Source organism: Ambystoma mexicanum, chromosome 10 (genome assembly GCF_040938575.1).
Source record: "Ambystoma mexicanum isolate Mex_15411 chromosome 10, UKY_AmexF1_1, whole genome shotgun sequence".
NCBI lineage: Eukaryota > Metazoa > Chordata > Amphibia > Caudata > Ambystomatidae > Ambystoma > Ambystoma mexicanum.
The window spans coordinates 1,570,827,073-1,570,846,050 of NC_090932.1; the positions used below are offsets into that span (position 1 = coordinate 1,570,827,073).

Here is an 18,978-nt window from a genome sequence, read left to right on the forward strand (position 1 = left end):
TCTGCTCAGCATACCGTCTCTTCATTCACCCCCTATCCCTGTTGACTCATCAGGCATAAAGCCTTCAGCAATCTCACCAAGTTAAAAGTAGAAATCTCACCGGGCCAAAGGTGGTGAGGTGGTTCCTGGAGTTCACCCTTCAGGGCAGAAGCCTCAAACTTTTGGCTCACCAGATGTTTTGCTCTAAAACTCATATCGGCCATAGTGCGCAATGGATCATTCGATTGGTGACTCAAAACCTCGAAAGTTGCAGGCATCTTAACACTTATCTAGGGCTTGGAGGTTGGCAGTCCGTCTCCAACATAGGTGGAGGACACTACAGTGACCTTACCATGCAAAATCTTTAAAAAATAAACTGCCTGTGCTACTGACCTGGAACAAAGCTAGGAGTGGCCTTCTAAAGTGTCACTCTCGTTGCTGAAGTAATTCTAGCCTGCCTAAGGCTTGCAAATTTGTTAAACTTTCCTAACCCCAAATTTGTCCATTGGCACTGTATTGCTTACTGAACTGTGATCTAATGCGGTAGGTAACATTATTTGGTGCACCAAACTGTGATGTGTTTGACAGTGACTTTGCTTACAGAAGTGATTCTACTAAGGGCTTTGTCTAATAGATGTATTGTACACACCTGTATGGACCTCTGTTGCTTGATGGTTTGCTTTTAACTGTACTTCACACAAAACCTACCTCTTTTTGAGTCAACAGTAACGCAGCTGAGCAGTTCTCGAATTAGGCGTGTAAACTCATTGCAGCCTTACATTGTCTTGTCAGAACCCCTCCCCAAGGTATAGTTTGAAAATCCTTCCTGACCCACCACATCCCTTAAGAGATAATTAGTATTGCTTGCTAGTGGCGCGGTAAAATGAAGATTAGAAATTTGAAACCGCCTACCTGCCTTTTATAAAGGGATGGAGAGTTTATTCATATGCAGTGAAGAGTTTTCATTGCATCTCCCAGGGTTCGAAATTGAGAGGCGCTGGAAGCTTAGGCTCCTGCTTGTAGCCCTGATGAGCCTGGTTAGCTTGACATGAACAGCCACCAGGAGCTACTTGATTCCCCAGGCCAACTGATGACTAACTAACAAACATACCTACTTTAACTTGGTTTATTTGGGACAATCCTATAAATAAGCATTAGTATGACAAGGGTCCTAAATGAAGGACATAGTTAAATATGCATCATACATGGAAGTCAGATTTGCGGAAATGCCATCTTCTAGTCCTTCATTCCCTAGTGGTAGCTCCTGCCCAATGGTTGATGCAGGATACCGAGGAGCTGCTTTTAGCTCCTGCACGTCGATCTTCATTTCAATCCCTGCATCTCTGGTAAGTAACAACTGCCGAAGTATTTGTTGCTTCCCACCACAGTGTTGGAGAAGAAATATTTAAAAATGGCACTGTACCTTTTTATGGGACGATCTTTTCACTGCTAGGGCCAAGGACTTTCCAATGGCTATTGACTCATTCATGGGTCTTGATGGGGAAAAGGTAGATTTTGATTTCATAAATACATTTTTTTAAAGCCGGATGAGTAGTTATTCTTGGAAGGGTTTTCTCGATGTGCTCCAAGATCATGCAGGCAGTTGTAGATGGCGTTTAGTTTCAGCTCATAGGCAGAATACATAATGTATGGGTTTGAAATCTGTAGATGTTCGGGCACTTTAAGTTCCCCCTTCTTTTTCAGACCTAATTTGACCTTGTTCGAATTTGCCTGTTCATTTTTTTTTTTTTTGTTGCTTTCGACCATTCTTAACTGCCCTTGCCTCCAAGAGATTGAAGTCTTGCCACTTTTTTTGTTTGGGACTGCCTGTGCAATATTGGAACCTAATACTTGGGTTTTGTAGTTTACGTTATTTCCTGACCATTTCCTTGAATTATCCACACTTTCTGTCTCGCAAAACTAAGCACATTGTAGCTAGGCTTCTAATCAGTCAATAGTCCACTCATTGCCATTGGTATTCATGTTGACGTATAAAGCAAAAGCCTCCCACTGTTTATTCTATTTAAGGAAAAGCAATTGAGATATGACTTTCATTTTAGGTTACAGTATTTCATCTTTAATTTGAAGTATGGTTCAGATGAAATGTTCGGAGTTCCCCTTCCTTGGCACATCCTGGGTTCTGTAATGTGTTCTCAACCAGAGCACATGCTACATAATGCTGGCCTGTGTAGAGCATCTCCTATTTGAGATGCCCCTACTATGTGTTGAATTTTCTGTTAAGTACTCTGCTGATTCTTGGTGAAGTCTGTCTTGCGTAAAATACCAAGCAATAGGGCTTTTACTTGACCCTGAACCTGATTTGTCGTGAACTGAAATTTTTGCATCTGCTTGGTGGTTATTCTCACTTTATTTTTTTCTTTTGTGTTCAGGTTGGCGACATTGTCAAAGTGACGAGGATGAATATGAATGGTCAGTGGGAAGGAGAAGTTAATGGTCGAAAGGGCCTTTTCCCTTTCACGCATGTCAAACTTTCTGACCCTCAAAAGCCAGACGAAAATGAATAAATATCTTCTGCAACTTCATCTTTCTACTGGCGTCCCAGAGATATGATCCGAGTACCAGCTGAAATTGATCCTTTGTGTTGCATATTTTTCTAGCTGCTTGCAATTGGGCAGCGCTGTAACAAGGCCTTTGACATGTGCATGGTGGAAGGTTCCTTCAAGGTCTTCTGTCAACTATGCCCTCAAACTGCAGTTGCTGCTTACAGTATGCTGTTGCACCGATTTAAGTAGATTTTTGAGAAGACTCGGAGGCTGGGAAGAATCGCCACTACCCCATTATGATCAACCACATGTGTATTGACTCATCTTGAACAAATCAATCTCCTGAATATCGGGCTAGAGAATGGCACATGTGCGCTTATTCGGGTTAATAGCAATTTCAGAGGACAACTTGAAAGCTGTAATCCACTTACAGTTCTATGAACTTTTTGAAAGTATATTTGATATTGGTGTATGATTTGATCATCCAGACTGTTTTAAAACATGGCTTTCGCTTTCATCTGAGCTACAAAGAATGCTGTTTGTAAGAATAAATTACTGTATTTAAAGAACGCCTTTACAGTTAGGCTTATATTTATGCAGAGGTCTATTAAATGATTGTTCTATTTTGTAGCCTGTAGTGCTGTATCACTCAAATTACAGCTTCAAAATGTCTAACCTTGTACAAGCACTGTAAATGTAGAAAACGAGCTTTAAAGGGAAATGCTGATTAGTTATTTATCTTCCTATTTTGAACAGGTGGACATGCACACGTTTTCTTCTTGCCTTATTAGCTGCTAAACCTAAGCATTTGTATAGTCCTGCTAGTGTTCCGGAAACTGAGTTGTTGAATGTGCTGTCCTTTAAAAGTTAATCAACATGCATAAAATCGTGCTGGGAATGGAAATCATTGAGGTTAATCAGACGGTTATCTCAACTACTGAAATCACTTTTTTGCCCAAGGGTGTATTAAATGCCATCTGCCAGATTGGTTCCACCAGAATATACTAGTAAATCGCAAACCTGCCAAGGACCCATATTTCACTGTACATTTAGTTCATTTCCACTCTTTACTCCAATATCGTGGCTTTCTGTTCACCCAATCACCAAGGACATGGGCAGTTTAGCTCACCTTTGGGCACAACTTCTGAATTTTCTTATTACTGTCTTATTTCTGTAACTTCTCAAGAAAAATGTTAAGAATCCGCATTGGCCTGGAATAGTTTTTGTGTGGATTTTTTTCTTTCTTTCCTTTTCAGTGATCGCACGTTTGAGTCTTAAATTAGGAGTAATCCTTTGAAAAGTATTCTATGCAAACTGAAACACAAGGCAAAATACGACTAGCAGATACATTTTCACAGAACAATTTCGGTTTTGAACAAGGTCCTTTTTGATTAAAGTGGATGTTTGGTTATAAAACAGGGGTGTCCAAGTTTTAGTTAAACATGGAACTAAAGATAACCATTGTGCCTCAATTATTAAAGTTAACTATAAAGTATACATACTTTACGTTGGGGTTACTTCTGTCATCATGAACTTTAAAGATCAAGTTGAGCATGAACGTTGATGTTCTTTTATGCAGTTGCCCACTCTGTAATATATACTATTTTTTTTATAGATGTCTCACTAAGGCCTTGAACGTACTTACGAGAGGTTGCCTTTGTTTCCATTTCAACATTGTCCGTGTCACAAATTCACTCCATTCTCATAAAGGTAATGCCAAGGAAACCATACTTGCCTCTTGCTGAGCCTTTTCTAAATCATGTGCTGGAAACTGACTGTTTGCAGTGCTTGTATGTAAAAACATGAGGATTTTTAATCCGTCCCAATTTTAGTAAATTTAGCGGTCATAGAAACATACCAAGTTAAAATGCAGTGAATGTCTGTTAACCTGCCGTCAGTCTGCTGGATGTTTTTCCTTATCCACTAGCTACCTTTGTTCTGTGAGCAATCTGTTAATCTATTTTTTGCATTTTCAAGCACTGCAATGTTTGACCATCCACTGAATATTGTGATGCACACATTATTGGCTTTTTGTCTGTTTTTATTCATAAAACACTGGAGGATGGTCTTCTATTCTGTAGCTGTTTGATATTGCCTTCTGCATGTTGGATAACCCATCACTTACAGTACTAAATCAGTGTCCACATCAATGATAGCCTTCTTGTTGCTTGATTTTGTTCATTCCGTGGCCTGTAGTTTTGCCAGTGTTACTAAGGTCTGCCAATCCATGGCGTTCCTTGGTATGATACTGCTTGATGGCTCTGAATTCTCAAAAGTTGATTATGTGTAGAGCGCTAATAAAGGGAAGACTTTTTGGGATGTTGTATTTTTTTCGAAACGGATGATCCTCTTTTGACTCCTTGTTCGGTCAAATCCTGAAACAGTCTATTCGGTTAAGTGATGGATAGTTGTACATACACCTGGCAACTCATTCAGAGACTTTGGAATTTTTTTAATGGCCTTGAACTGTAATGGGTGTACTGACCTGAATACACTTTGCATTGCACTAAAGGAGTAACCTCTTACCCAGTCGTCACTTTGCAAACTGTTTTTAACATAGCCAAATGACCAACTGCATCAATGTAAGCATTTTAACATTGTGGGTTAATGGGGGAGAATCATAACTTTGTTTTATTTTTCTGTTATGACATTAACAGTATTAAATGACTTATATTCTTAATGCGTCTCATTTAATTTTTTCTTATGCGAACCTTGAGTCTCCGTAAAGCTTTTGTATCATGTCCTGATTTTCCCCTATCCCGCCACTCCCCCAAACACCATGTATGTGTGATTTATGTCCTCTTTCAAAAATATACACAAGTCTGTTGGGCCATGCCCCTTGTGTACACGCCATCTTTAATTTCCCAGTCCTGTTCTCTGCTTATACTCGGTGTGCAGCAAACGGTTTGCTTTTAGGTTTGTTTATTTGGTATACCGTCATTTCATCGACTGACTTTTCATCGCAGGGTTTTTGCCGCGATTTTATTTTTCAAAAAACTTTTTGGGGGTTAAAAATTAAATACATTTGGTGTCAAGTGGAATATTAAAATAAACGGATGGGGGGTTTGGAGGGGTAACCCCCCCACCCCAAAAGAAACCCTGCGATGAAAAGTCCGTCCATGAAATCACATAGAACCGTTTATTTTATTGACTTTCCTCCTCGCCTACCTTCTCAACTGGTTGGATTAGATTGTAGGCCGGACCAGAAAGTTTCTCCAAAGAGTCTGTCGCCCACTAATTTGTTGGCTGTGGGATAGGATTTTCTTTTCTTAGCCTCCATTGAAAGAAGGTTCAAGTGGCACATAGGATACAGTAACCATTTCTTATAATGGATTCTGTTCTTCCACAGATTCTTTCTATTTTGATAGATTGCTCTGCAGAAACTTCTGCCACCAGTGAGTGCAGCTATACGTCGGCTGCACTTCCTTTATGCACCCTATGCTAGTATGTATAGAGGCGCTGTGCCTTGTAACCTAGTTCCTTTTTCTGTTCACTGCGCCCACTTTAGGAACACTGTTTCAATAGAAGTTCTCCTCGTTTTTGCACCATGCCAAATACTTTGAAGTGCTTAGCTTTTAAACTGTGACTGCAGATTTCCGTCTCTTATCTTCACAGCATTGGTTTTTATTGCCTTCGAGAGGAGCGCGACACGCTGGACTGCTGATCCTGTCAATCAGTGCACCCCAAAACACTTTTTGGGTGGCAACACTTCACTCTTCTCCACAAGTAGAGCGTGGGGACAAACTTACTCATTCAAGTTCACTCTGTGCAGAGCATAGAGCTGAAGAATGGTGCCAGGCCCGCAAGGACAAAGTATCTGGTTGATCATCTAAACCAGGAGCAGGTACCAATCCCCCGCCCAATCCTCCACCCCTGAAGAATGGGAGACCTTTTGGCTGAAGATTCTTAATCTTTGCCAGGGCACTTACAGCTTTGGCCTCTGTCCTGCTGGCGATGCCAGAGTCAACTGTACTTGGATGAGCTGGCAGAGACTCTGCAAAATCCAGTGACTGCATGCCCTTGGGCTCAGCTACAGCAATAAATGTTGTACTACTTAGTTTTACGATGCCGGTCTTCCAGCCTGACCACTCTTTCCATGGCACCCCGAGTGCAGAGTTTCCTCCGGAGTATGCTCCAGTCCTTAGGGGTGCATTTATTTACAAAATGGGAGACCTTTATGATTAGGGTGGTCTCATTCCCTTTGGGTTGGAATACCTGTGCCCTAGAGAAGTTGAGCATTTATTAGAGGAATTTTATGGAGATTTGGTGACTTGACATGCTTCCTGCTCCTAAGCCATGTAAACCTCTGGCTGCTTTTTAATGCCTAAAGCGAAGGTGTTTGATGCTATAGGGTTATCGGCCCATATAGACCCAATGTGCAGTCAGAGCTGACATTGGAGGAGTGTCCATAGAGCGGGACCGTACTGCCCTTGAACCATTCAGTGGAAGCACCATTTTTTGGAATTTTGGTTCTCCACTGTAGGCTGATATCTAGCTAAGAAGCACAGGACGGCCCCTTCTGACAATCTATTATAAGTTCTCACGCAGTTGCTGCAAACCTAAAGACCCTCTTCCCGTCTTTACCCCCGACTGTAAGAGCAAGAGATTAGATGCCTGGGGAAGAAATGTTTTTGATTCAGCCAGCCTAGGCCTGAGAACCATCAACGCCACCTGTGCCTTGGTCAAATTTTCTTTTTGTCTGCAATTTCAGAGGCCATCAAACTCATTCCTGCGAGTGACCTGCATGATGGTTTTGGGGCGCTGGAAAAATATGGCAAGAAGGCTTCAGGCCAATCCTACAGTCTGGTTTGGATACTGCGGTGTGGCTAGAACGGTGGCCACTGGAACAGTGTTGAGGAAATACTCCTGGCTGAGTATTTAATGCCCCCCCCCCCCCCCCGATGTCTAATAAAACTCCTGGGCATGCTCTTTGATAACAATATGTTCGGGCAAAGGGTGATAGTCCCTCCAGAATTTCCCGGCTTCACAGGTGACTGCAAAGTCTCTTGGCCTAGTGGTCCAGCAGCAAACGGGGTACCCTCACTGGCATGGACAGGCTTTTTAGGTTCCGTCACTGCTTACGCCCACAGGGTCCAGCTCCCAGGCAAGTAAATGCAGCGCCATCCAATTAGGAGTCCGGGCATAGGTGCCACTAGAGGCAGAATAGATCTCCCTGCACTCGGCAGCCCCTGCTGCTAAGCTCTTATGAATCAGACATCCACCACTCCTCCTGTGAGAGGCAGACTATCATGTTTCAGTAAAAAAATAGATTCTTACCACTTCAGTATCTGGGCCTTGCAGGTCCCTCATGGAGGTTCATCAGCTTCTATTGAAAGAGGCCATAGATCTGGTACCGGAGGCAAGGACGGGTATTGTCTGGTGCTGAAGGAGGATCTGTGGCTATTGAACCTGTACTTGCACAAATACAAGTTAAAGATGGTTACTTTAGTTCAGCTCCTTCAAGCCTTTGACTTCCAAGAGTGGCTCATCTCCAGGACTCCTACTTCCATGTGTCTATCCACAGTGAGTACCTGAGATTCACAATGAGGGACTGCCACTACCTACTCAAAGTCCTGCTGTTTGGCCTCTTGAGCACCTAGGGTCTTCACCAAGTTGCTGGCAGTGGTATCGGCTCAATTCATAAAAGGAAGGAATTTGTGTTTTTCCCTGGCTGGACGACTCGAACCAAACAAGAAAAAAAGAAGGTACAATCTTGAGCGATACAATTTTCTGTCTGTGCATAGGACATCATTTTTGTAGGGCAATTGTCTTTGTCATGAGAAACAATGCAGAGGCATGGGTAGTGTGTTTGAAGGTTGCAAATATATTTTTGGAGTGTCCAAGATACCTCACCCCCAGGTAGTCCTTTAAAGTTGGCAGTCTTGACCACCGGGTTAGCTGCTCTCTGGAGAGTTTTCCCAAAAATCAATTTTTATTGACTGTTTCATAGGTTTTCTTGGTCTCAGATTATAATGTGGCCCCTCTGTTGGTCCAATGTCATTGGGGCACACTAACTGGAGAAAGGAATCCAAATGCCTTTTTCCCAATGGACGCTTCTGCAGACAAAAGGAGAGTGGTGCAGCAAACCAGCCGTCCTTTGTCTGTTCGTGTGGCAGGAGGTGTAGAGGTGCTTTCTTCTCAAATCTCGCTGTGTTTTGTCTTGTGCTAAAATTGCATTGTTAGGTGTAGGCCTCTCTCCCACTGCGCAGGACCCTCAAATCTTGCTTTTCTTTAGTCTTGTACTCCAATCTTGCTGTGTTTAGTCTTGTACTCAAATTGCATTGCTACTGCACTGTGAAACATAGGCCTTTCTCCTCCTATACAGGAATCTCAAATCTAGGTGGAGCCGCCATCTTTGTTTAATATATGCAGATATCTATTACAGTATTAAATCTAGGCCCATTGGTAGACTCTCAATTCTAGACCTGGACATGTATTGCCCCAGCCGAGCAATCTCTCAGCCTACGGTACGTATATACTCACACCACTAGTGTGGACACAAGGCGCAGGCACGGGGAAGCATCCATGCACGATGGATTATGGCTATGACCAAGCACATCCGGTCTAGTTTCACACATAGCCTTCCAGACTGAAACACCTGATGTACCTCAACACCTCTGCCAGTAGCATACAGCGTCCACCACCCAAAAGGAAAACGGTATAGCTGGCCTCACATAGACTGAACAATAGTAATCTATCTCCAACCCTCAACAGCACCCACCCATGTGTCTGACCTCACCCTCTACTGCTTAGTCGAGCCTTGCCAGCCACCCAAGTCTTAAAACAGCAACATGCACACATGCGTCTCCTAAGCTAAACTCCCTAGAATTTCCAACCACATCGACTACGGTCACCAAGGGCGTTCCAACTGAAGAAAAAAAGCACACTGAGGCCACACAAGTGGCGGAAAAGCGCTATATAAAATAACCGAATACAATACATGACTGGCATTAACCCAGTTTTTGTGTCTGTCACATTTGACTGCTGTTTGTGTGACTAGGAGCACCTACACCGTTCCTTTCCACTTGAGTTGCATATTGGAGGATTGTTGAAAGTTTTTAATAAAAATCCAGTCGCCAGGCAGGATAGTGTCCTGGCCCCTCCAATGGCTGGTGTAGACAGTCTTTGACCCGTTTATTAATAATGGACAATGCTGTAGTAAGCTCTTTAAAATAGTCAATCAGCATTGGATAGGGAACATCAGTTTCTTTGGATGAGGCCAGCCCCACACATTGGCTGGGCGGCCCAAAACAACCTCATAGGGGACAAAACCACTTCAGAATGCACAATAGTTCTCAGAGTCAAGGTAAGGTGTCCACCCAGCTTAACTTTGATTGTTTATTTGTATAGCACCTATGCACAATTCGCTTCAAGGAGGGAGGGAGCATGGGAAAATACAATAACATTCTTACAGGTCCTTGAAACAAATCAGAATGTGAAAAATAACTATCAAATTATAACAGTACAAATGCATGTAACAATAAGGGCGAGGGAAGTGAAAAAAGAGAAACAATATAAGTAGTAACATTACTATGCCTGGCGGCAATTGTTGCAGTGCAAGAGTGACAAGAAGAGGGGGAGGAGGGGAGAGGTGGAGAGGAGAGGAACAAACATTTGAAAATCTTAACATCGTCTGCAACTTCCCAAGATAGTACTGGGAATGTAGTGGGAGGAGAAAAACAAGGAGGGGGGAGGGAAACAGACAAGCTATTATCAGAAGTCAAGGGACTGTGATAAGTTGCTACATGTGCACATTTTGGATAATTTATTAAGTGTGGCATTGCAGCGTTCCGCTAAACCCGCTGCATGTGGGTGATATATTGCATTACACTTTTGCCTGGCATACCAGGTCCATTGTTTTATTCACACAATTAACCCCATCATTGCTGCATATTGAGCAGGGCAGACCATATCTTGGAAAATATTCCCTGACAAGTGTTTTGGCTTTACTCAGTGCAGTGTTCTCTCTCTAAAGGGAAATGCCTCTACCATTTACTGAACCTGCATACGATTACCAAAATATATTTATTTCTGACAGGAAGGTAATTCTACAAAGTCTATTTGTAGTGGTATGGTAAATCTGGTGGACCAAAATGACGCTGTGGTGCTCATACTGCCTTTCCAACATTGTGTGTGGCACATAGAATAAAAAAATTAAAAACGCTATTGCTCCTTACAAAATATTTGGGTTGCTCCAAGTGTAGTTGACAAACATTTCAGACCATCTGCCCCATGTGAGCTGCTCCATGGGTGACAGATAACCTCATGGGTACATACTTATTTGGCTACATCCATCTCCCCTGTCCACCCTACACCTTTCCTCAAATTGCATCAACCGCCCACTGTTTCAATTCCTGACGGGTAGCATCTGCTTGAATACTGACAATCATGTCCAGTGTATTCTCAAAAGGGGATGGTCTGTTGTGTGTGGACAGGAAACGTGAGAGAGGAAGGGGTTTGGGCAGTTGTCTTTGCAAGTGCGTCTGCAAATGCATTGCCTTTGCCCACATGGTCAGTTATTTTCTTGAGTGCTACATTTTATAATGGCAAGACTGTTTGGCAAAGCCAGTGAATTGAGCCATTTTTATTAACTTCGCCATGTTGAATTTGGTTTCCATGGGAGGTAAGAAAGCTGCCTCTTCGTCCAGAGCCTCCCAGAATTATGGGCAACACCAAATGCATGTTGGCTATCGGTGTAAATATTTACTGCAAGTCCAGAGCTGAGCTCACATGTAGTACTATAATTTCAGCTGCTTGTGCTGAATGCTGAGGTATTTTACTGGGTTTCACGACAGTTTTTAGTGTAGTTATGGCATAAGTTCTGGTGGACGAGCCATCAGGTATTTTTGAAACCAGAGCGATCAACATAGAAAATCTATTAAGCTTTTCTAACGGAACATCAGTCAAATCAACCTGCCCCTTCATCGCCTCGTTATTTGTATACAGTTCTGCAAGACCTCAAGGTCATCAGAAGGGAGGGGCAACCAGGTGGCCGGGTTTGGGTTATTGAATTGGCGCAAAGTAATGTTGGGTGTGAACAGGGCCATCTCGTACCTAGTGAGCCGTGCATTCGTTAAATGTTGCATTTGTGTGTTGTTCAGGAGAATATCTATTGCATGGGGTATGACAGTTAAAGAGTGGCCCAATATGATGGTGTCTGCTTGTTTAACAGAAAGGGCAACAGCCGCTACCGCCTTTATGCAATTTGCCAACCCTTTAGCCATTGGATTTAGGGTGGTCGAAAAATAGTGAAACTGGTTTAGTATCGTCTCGTCTTCCTAACACAGGAGAGTTACATAGTGCAGATCTGAGCGCCTCAAAACCTTCCTGATGTGGGCTACCTTGACCCACTGAAGTGTCTCCAAAACCAAGCTACGCTTTAACAAACGGTGAAATGGTTGCGCTGGTTCCAGTGAGTACCATGGCCTTAACAAAAAGATGCCTGCACCATCTTGCTAAGCACATATTGGGCAGGATGGAACAGGGGGACACACTGAGGGAGCGTGCCAGTGTGTTCTGACATATACAAATGGAATAAAGTGAAAAAGCAGCGTTGCCTTGCTGCAGCCCAACATCCCTATTAAAAAGGTAACTTTCACCTGTAAAATAATGCTGCTGATGCTATTTTCATCTGTTCTTCCTTGCACCGCTATGATTAATAAGGCCCGACCATACACATTCATATCCTCATTGTGCTTCAGCAAAACCAAGCATGACCCCCTGAATGACAGGCTCTGTTATGCCAAATCTGAAGAAAAAGTTTCCCAAGAAACTTCACTTTCTGCCGTGCACGGGAAACGCTTTATTTTGTGCTACAAAGTGTCAAAGGAATGCACCCTGCAAAAGAAATCGTAGCTCTGTGCACATGTCGATTTCAATGCTTCTGTGCTTCAAACAAAACTCTTGCCTACAGGAGAAACACTATGGCTGCAAAACAATGTGGGAATCTGATGGAGATTAAAAACTGAATAAAAAATGCCAGCTTTTCACCACACATGTAAAAATGGGCCATCATGATATATGGCCTTGAGGCCCTTCAAATAATTGAACTTAAGCGGCTAGAGGTGGTGGAGGGTAAATTTTGGGAAAAAGTGTTGGGCCCCACCTGTATCCCGATGCCCATCATCAGACTTGAACTGGGGTTGTTATCCTTGAAATCAATGGTGCTCAAGAAAAGGACTGAACTTTTTTTTGAAGCTCAACAGTACCTCTTGTAACCATTTGCTGGTCTTTCTGTGGCAAGAATTGCGTAAGAGATCGCTTTTAAAAACCAGTATCGAACATTTTCTGCACACTATAAATTGGAGCTGTCGCCAGGATATATTTTTCACAGCAGCTAAATCTGCTTTGTCAAGGAAAGTTGACTTGGCTGACTGCATAGATAACTATGCTCATTTAGAACAACTAAAAAAAATACAATTTTGTGAAGCATATTCTTTATACATACAAAAAACCTTAACAGTACTTAAATATGTCCAAGCATTAGACTCCTATTTATTTTACTTACTAGGATCAATTATCTACCAGTATTAGAAAATAATGGGGTAATAAATGATGAGGAGCGATGCTGTAGATTGTGAGGACAAAGAAATAATTGAGACAGGGCAACATGTGTTGGCTTGCTGCTCGAGAATGTTAAATACTTACAAAAGACAATATGGGAAGTATGTACATAATATGGAGCATATAAAGGAGGAAATATTCTGGTGGCGGAAATTGAATTCCACAAATTTGAAATACTTAATAGCAATGTATAACGTGTGGTTAGAGCTTGAGAAACTATTGGGTATCTCTGATTCAGCCAATTGTAATGCTTCAGAATTATTCTCGTGCATAGCTAGAGGTATAGGGAATGACACGTTGACAGGATATTTATGGATGTACATATGAGAATGTTTTAGAGTAGATTTTACTAAATGTATTGAATTTTGGGTATTTTCATATGGTTTTAGTAAGTTTTATGAGTATTAATTATGAATATAATTTGGTTTCTTTTTCTTATTGGACTATATATATAATATGTAATCTTGTGAAAAGTTTATAAACTGTAACACTAATTTATTATTAAAAATGGGCTTTGCAGACAGAGGAGAAAAATGCCTGCTTTAAACAGTACAACTGTTGAATGAAAGCCTGCCCTTATCTAGCAACGTGAAGTGGATTGTGATGTGAAAATACAATGAAGGGAATGGTTCTATTTAGCAGGATTTCTTACAATTCAGAGGCGAAATAAATGCAATGAATTAAAACTTCAGTGGCTGCTAGGGCGAGATCAGCTAAAAAAGAAAATGGGTTTCTGCTGAGAGGATGACAGAAACAAAAGGGCCTATCAGTAGATACTAACACCTCTGTGATAATTACTAGGTTGGACAGAATCTAGTCTATGCTGAACCCATTGAAATTGGAATTTCCAGAACAAGGAAGTGTGAATTGGGGAAAGGGGCAATAAACCTTTAATCGGGCTGAAAAAAAAATACCCTGCTCAAGAGGAAATGACAGTTGGTGGCAGCTGAAGAAAGAAAAAAATGGTCCAGTGACCAAAGACTACCATTTGTTCCAAAAGACTATTTATGAATAAAAATGTAAAGGCTTTTGTAAAAATGTCAGTTTAAAAGTGATTTTGTGGTTTATAATTTGAGAAATTGTAGAATTCACTGACCCCTTTGGAATAGAAATGGCAAAGAATCTGGGATTACAAGGAAAGTATTCACAATGCCATTGTGAATTTTCATATTTACATCCCTTATGATGATCCACACATTTTTAAAGTTATGGAATTTTAGGCTGAATATAAAGTTATGGAATTTTAGGCTGAACATTTCACACTGAAAAGTGCAAAAAACTGGTAGAAGGGCAAAACAATGTCTCACAAACTGGAGGATTGGACTGCTAGGTGTGTTACGCTCACCTGGTATCCACGGGGGCGCCACACGATACTGGATGGAGGTCTAAGCGCTATCCTGGACCCCTCTATTCTTATGTGCCAGACATTGGGTAGCGCCTATAACAGGAGGATGGAGGGTTACGATACTGGTTCTGTGATGGTTGGACTCCCACCTCCCTCTGGTGCAAATCCCCTCCCTTGGGGCTATTGCTCACATTAGGCTTTTGTGCGTTGAACTGTCCTGCGTGTCTGTGCAGGGGTGCGTGGTTGGTGCGGGCGTTCCGTGGACCTAGTTGCTTCACTGGTCCATGTGCCCTTATGTCTGGTCCAGACCGTCTATGACTTCGACTCTGCTGTCTTCCAGGTGACTTATGTCTTTTCTGCCTTTATTCTGTCTTTATTTCCCTCTGTTTTCTGTCTTCTTGGCGTCTTGCTCCACTATGCTGTTCCCTAACAATGCCTCTTTTTGTTTTCACAGGGATGGTTGCGATCTCTGAGTTGCCACGCCGATGGAGAAGACCACAGTGAGTTATTGATGCATGGAGCGCTGCGCTGTTAATTGGTGTTAATTGATAACCTGTGTTCTCATCCCTTCTTTGTACAGGTTGTGTTATGTTCCGGAGTGATGAGCGATCGAAGCGCTGCTTGCCCAGGTAAGTGTTTTGTTAATGCTGACCTTGTTCCTTCTCCCTTGCAGGTTGCGGTGAAACCCGGAGATGGGTGAGGTAAGAAGTGCAGGGTGCTGCCAGGACTCGCGGCTTGCCTAGGTAAGAATTGTTATTAATGCTGTCCTGGTTTCTTTACCTTTTGCAGGTTGCGGCGAAATCTGGAGATGGGCGGGTTAAGCGAAGCGCAGGATGGATTCAAGACTGGTTACTTCAGTTAATTGTTCTTGCTCGCTAATGCTGTTCTTGTTCTTCCAGGTTATTAATGGAATCCAGATCTAGGGCTTCAGGATCGGGCCGCCGGAGAAGCAGATGAGCAGGAGCTGGACACTGCGCGTTATGCTGCAGGAGTGCAGAATAACGCGAAGCGTGCTTTGTTGTTTGGGTGTGGTTTAAATAGCCCAGGTAAAGTAGTTCAGGCCCAGCCACACCCAAAACACTAGACTGCATGGCTTGGTTCTAAAGTACTGAGCTGTGTAATGGGCCTCCATGTTGGATTAAGGTCCAAAACTGGTATTGCTTTATTCCTGATAATGAGCCTGGTGCCAAAGGCGCCAGGACTGACTCCATGTATGTTTCTGATGGAGTTTTAAGGCCCGTGGGGCCAGTGTGAAGGGCTTTACCCCCCCCCCCCCCCCCCTGCTGCCAGGAGGATGTTATACCTGAGGGGGGCCAGGGACATGGCTCATGACAATGTGCTGCATAAAATATGTAACCTGTTTATGTAATTTGTTTAGATGTTTCCACTGTATAAAGGTGCCATGTAGGGCAAAACTGGATTTTAGTTAAATTGTGGGAGTTTTAGCACATTGTCAAACTCGCATCATCAATCTGACATATTTTCTCGAAATCCAACCAGCTGAGAGCGAGGCGGGCACTATCACCCCTGACCAATCCAGTAGTTTAGAGGCGTGCCCAGCCATATACTTTGATGTCACTATGCATTATAAATAAGAGTCCCTGACAAGACTCCACACCCTCTTCCTGAAGTTCCTGTGCTGCGTTCCTGATCTGCTCCATCCAGATTCCAGAACCAACTGCAAAACCCAAGCATTGTTGATCCTATTGCCTTCAAGGCCTCAATTCTGAAAAACCCACTAATCGCCCATTTAAAAAGGGGAAGGCTGTGGAATTCTTTTGGGAAGCACTGGCTTGCTGCCCACTAACTGCATGCCTGATGTAATCCTGCCATCCAGCTGACCTTTAGTATCCAGTGACCAGAATTGCCATGCCGCTGTCCTTGCCATCCGGTGACCAGAATGGCCCAGCTGTTTTCTTTTGCCAGGCGCACAGCCATTTGGTGACCAGAACCTGTTTGACGGTCCAAATTTCCCAAACCTAAGAGTGGACTGTGTATAATTCAAACCCCCTTAGAAACCCATAGCCTAACTTGTCTTGGTCCTTATCCCGATAACTTGTTAAAACTTAGAATTATCTGTGCACCCTGCCTGTGATTTCCTAAAGTGCTAGCGCCATCTTTCAAATTTGTCCTGTGTAATCCTAAGCCATTAGTCCTATTTCGAGTGATCTGACTGGTTTCCGCCAGGGTTGGGTGCTGGCGTTGAATTTGCGAATCAACCATGGATCTTACTGTGCCCATCTTTGATGGTCTAGTCTGAATACTCTAGTTTAAAGTAAAACTGTTCTTGTCACAACTGATTTCCTTTCCTATTTCATGGCTTCATTTTGCTCAAAGCGCACCTTTTTATATCTTGCATAACTCATCCAGTTTCATAGCTAGAGACCTATTTAGTGTCCCTGTCAAATATATCTATCCCCCAACCCAAATCTGAGTATTTCACCTGTTTTTATTAAAAACCGTTTGGGTAATTTAAAGCGGGAATTGAAAAGAAATGCAACTTTTATACATGTCATTTGGCTCCAATATGTTCAAAAATGTCCATTCATTTTCGAACTGTATGCCTTTTGCTGATCCATTGCCTTGTGATTGCCAGTGATATAACTTGCATGCTATTGTGATAAAACATATGTATATTATAATTTAACCACACATTAATTCATTATTTGCCGTTTCCGATTGCTATTTTAGGCCTTGTTAAGGGTTTGAAGTACGTTTCTGCCTCTTATTCTGTGAGGGAAGGTTGGATTATTTGTGGGTTGAGGGAACATTGCAGGGGGAAACCTTAACTTGGGTGATATCTTTCCTACATCAAAGTGCTCCTATTCCCTGGTGTTTTGTATAGGTTCCACTAGAAGGTTAAACCAAGTGCATTGCTTACATTCTCATTGTAATTCTCACTCCATTAGTGATTACTTCCCCATATTAAAAATGGTATTATTTATTTTGAATTTTAAAATAAATATTGCATTTTACCAACCAGCCTGGTTCATAGTCCATTGTGACCCGGGGTATTTGAAAAGGGGGTGTGATGCGAGTTGCGTATCATCTCAAATCGAATCTGCATAAAATAAGAAGGAAAGCATCTGTTGTGCGCTACATACTAGGCCTAGACAAAAGTGTGTGTTGCCTGATTGAAATCCTTAACACTGATGAAACAGAGTCCAGGGGAAAGGTACATGCGTAGTTGGTAGTAAATTCCAGTAAGGGTTTAGCTAACAAAAACAAGTTCGGAATCCATTTTCTACATATCTTCAAACCTCTTGCTGTGTGCTGGATACTGGCATGTTAAGTATCTTGTATTTGCTTAGGGTGCAATCTTTGCTCTCCCTCAGTAAGTCAATGTCCTAGATAAGTGACCTGCTGCTGACAAAGCTTATTTGGGCAAACTCTGGGGGTAATTCATGGAATATTTGCACCGATAAAACTGGATTTGTGCGCCATTCTGACTGCAAATCCCTGTTTAACAAATGGGGATTTGCGGGCAGAATGGCACACACATCCTGTTTTTTTTTTGGCACAGATAATCCATGAATTACCCCCCCACCTCCCCTCCCCCTTATGTCCCAATGGAGCTAAAAACTCTGGGAGGGATGGACGGACGACACGCACACCTCTACACGCACACCTTTTTTTGGTATATGCTGCTATAAGTGGGTCATCAACGTACTGCAGTAAGTGTCTGGAGATTGGGTACAAGTGGCCAATTGTGTTTTTAATGCCTGGCTGTAAATGCTTGGGCTTTCTGTGTATCCTTTGGGTGCTCGATACAAAATGTAGAGCGACTGTATGCTAAAGGCAAAAAGGTACTGGCTGTCTTCATGTATTAGAATGCTAAAAAATGTGTTCTTTAAGTCAACCATAAAGTATTGTGTGGAGGGAGGAACCATAATAAGTGATGTAATCTGGAACTGGGGCACCACAATTGTATTGGTGGTGTGCAAATCTACAGCCTTCAATAAGTGAGCAATTTTGCCCTTTTTTCTGAACTGGCAAAATTGTGCTAGTACATGGGCTCCCTGCTGTTTCTTTAAGTATCCCTTTAGCCAGTGCATCTTTAATCACTCCCCTTATCCCCTACTAATCCTTCCTGGGATATTTTGTATTGGGGGTACCCTTGGGGACTATGGCACTGGTCTTAACATAAATTTGAGTTGGATCAACATCATCCTACTTTTTTTTTTAATCAGATGCCCACACTGTTTTATCCACTTTCTAAAGCCCAGGTGGTAAAGTGTTAGTGGTGGAAACAAAACACTTGGCGAAAGATTCAGCAGAACAAGTGAGGTACAAGTCATCTGGTAAACAGTAAATGTTTGCATGCAAGCATTTCAATAAGTCCATGCCCAAATGATTTAAAGCACATTAATCTTTTACAAAAAAGTGAGCCATGCAGGACATGGGCCCCATCTAAAAGTGAATGGGCTCGGATACTGGACTATGGACTGGAGCATTATAAAATCCCATTGAGGTGTTGATTTTCCCAAAGAGGGGTATTGAAGGCACTAGTTTGTGGGAAATAGAATTGTTTGCTTGTGCATCTAAAAGGAACTTCTGTTTCTTTTCAGCAATGCAAAGTTCGAGATA

General features: G+C 42.4%; 1 protein-coding gene across 1 annotated transcript in view; it reads left to right on the forward strand.

Annotated features, from left to right (window-relative positions):
• Positions 1-5,163, forward strand: part of CRKL (CRK like proto-oncogene, adaptor protein) — a 124,709-nt gene extending 119,546 nt beyond the window's left edge. The window contains exon 3 of the mRNA XM_069619885.1: positions 2,370-5,163. Coding sequence (XP_069475986.1) covers positions 2,370-2,504 — 135 coding nt within the window. The 3' untranslated portion in view covers positions 2,505-5,163. The remainder of the gene's footprint in view (positions 1-2,369) is intronic.
• The last annotated feature ends 13,815 nt before the right edge of the window (positions 5,164-18,978 follow it).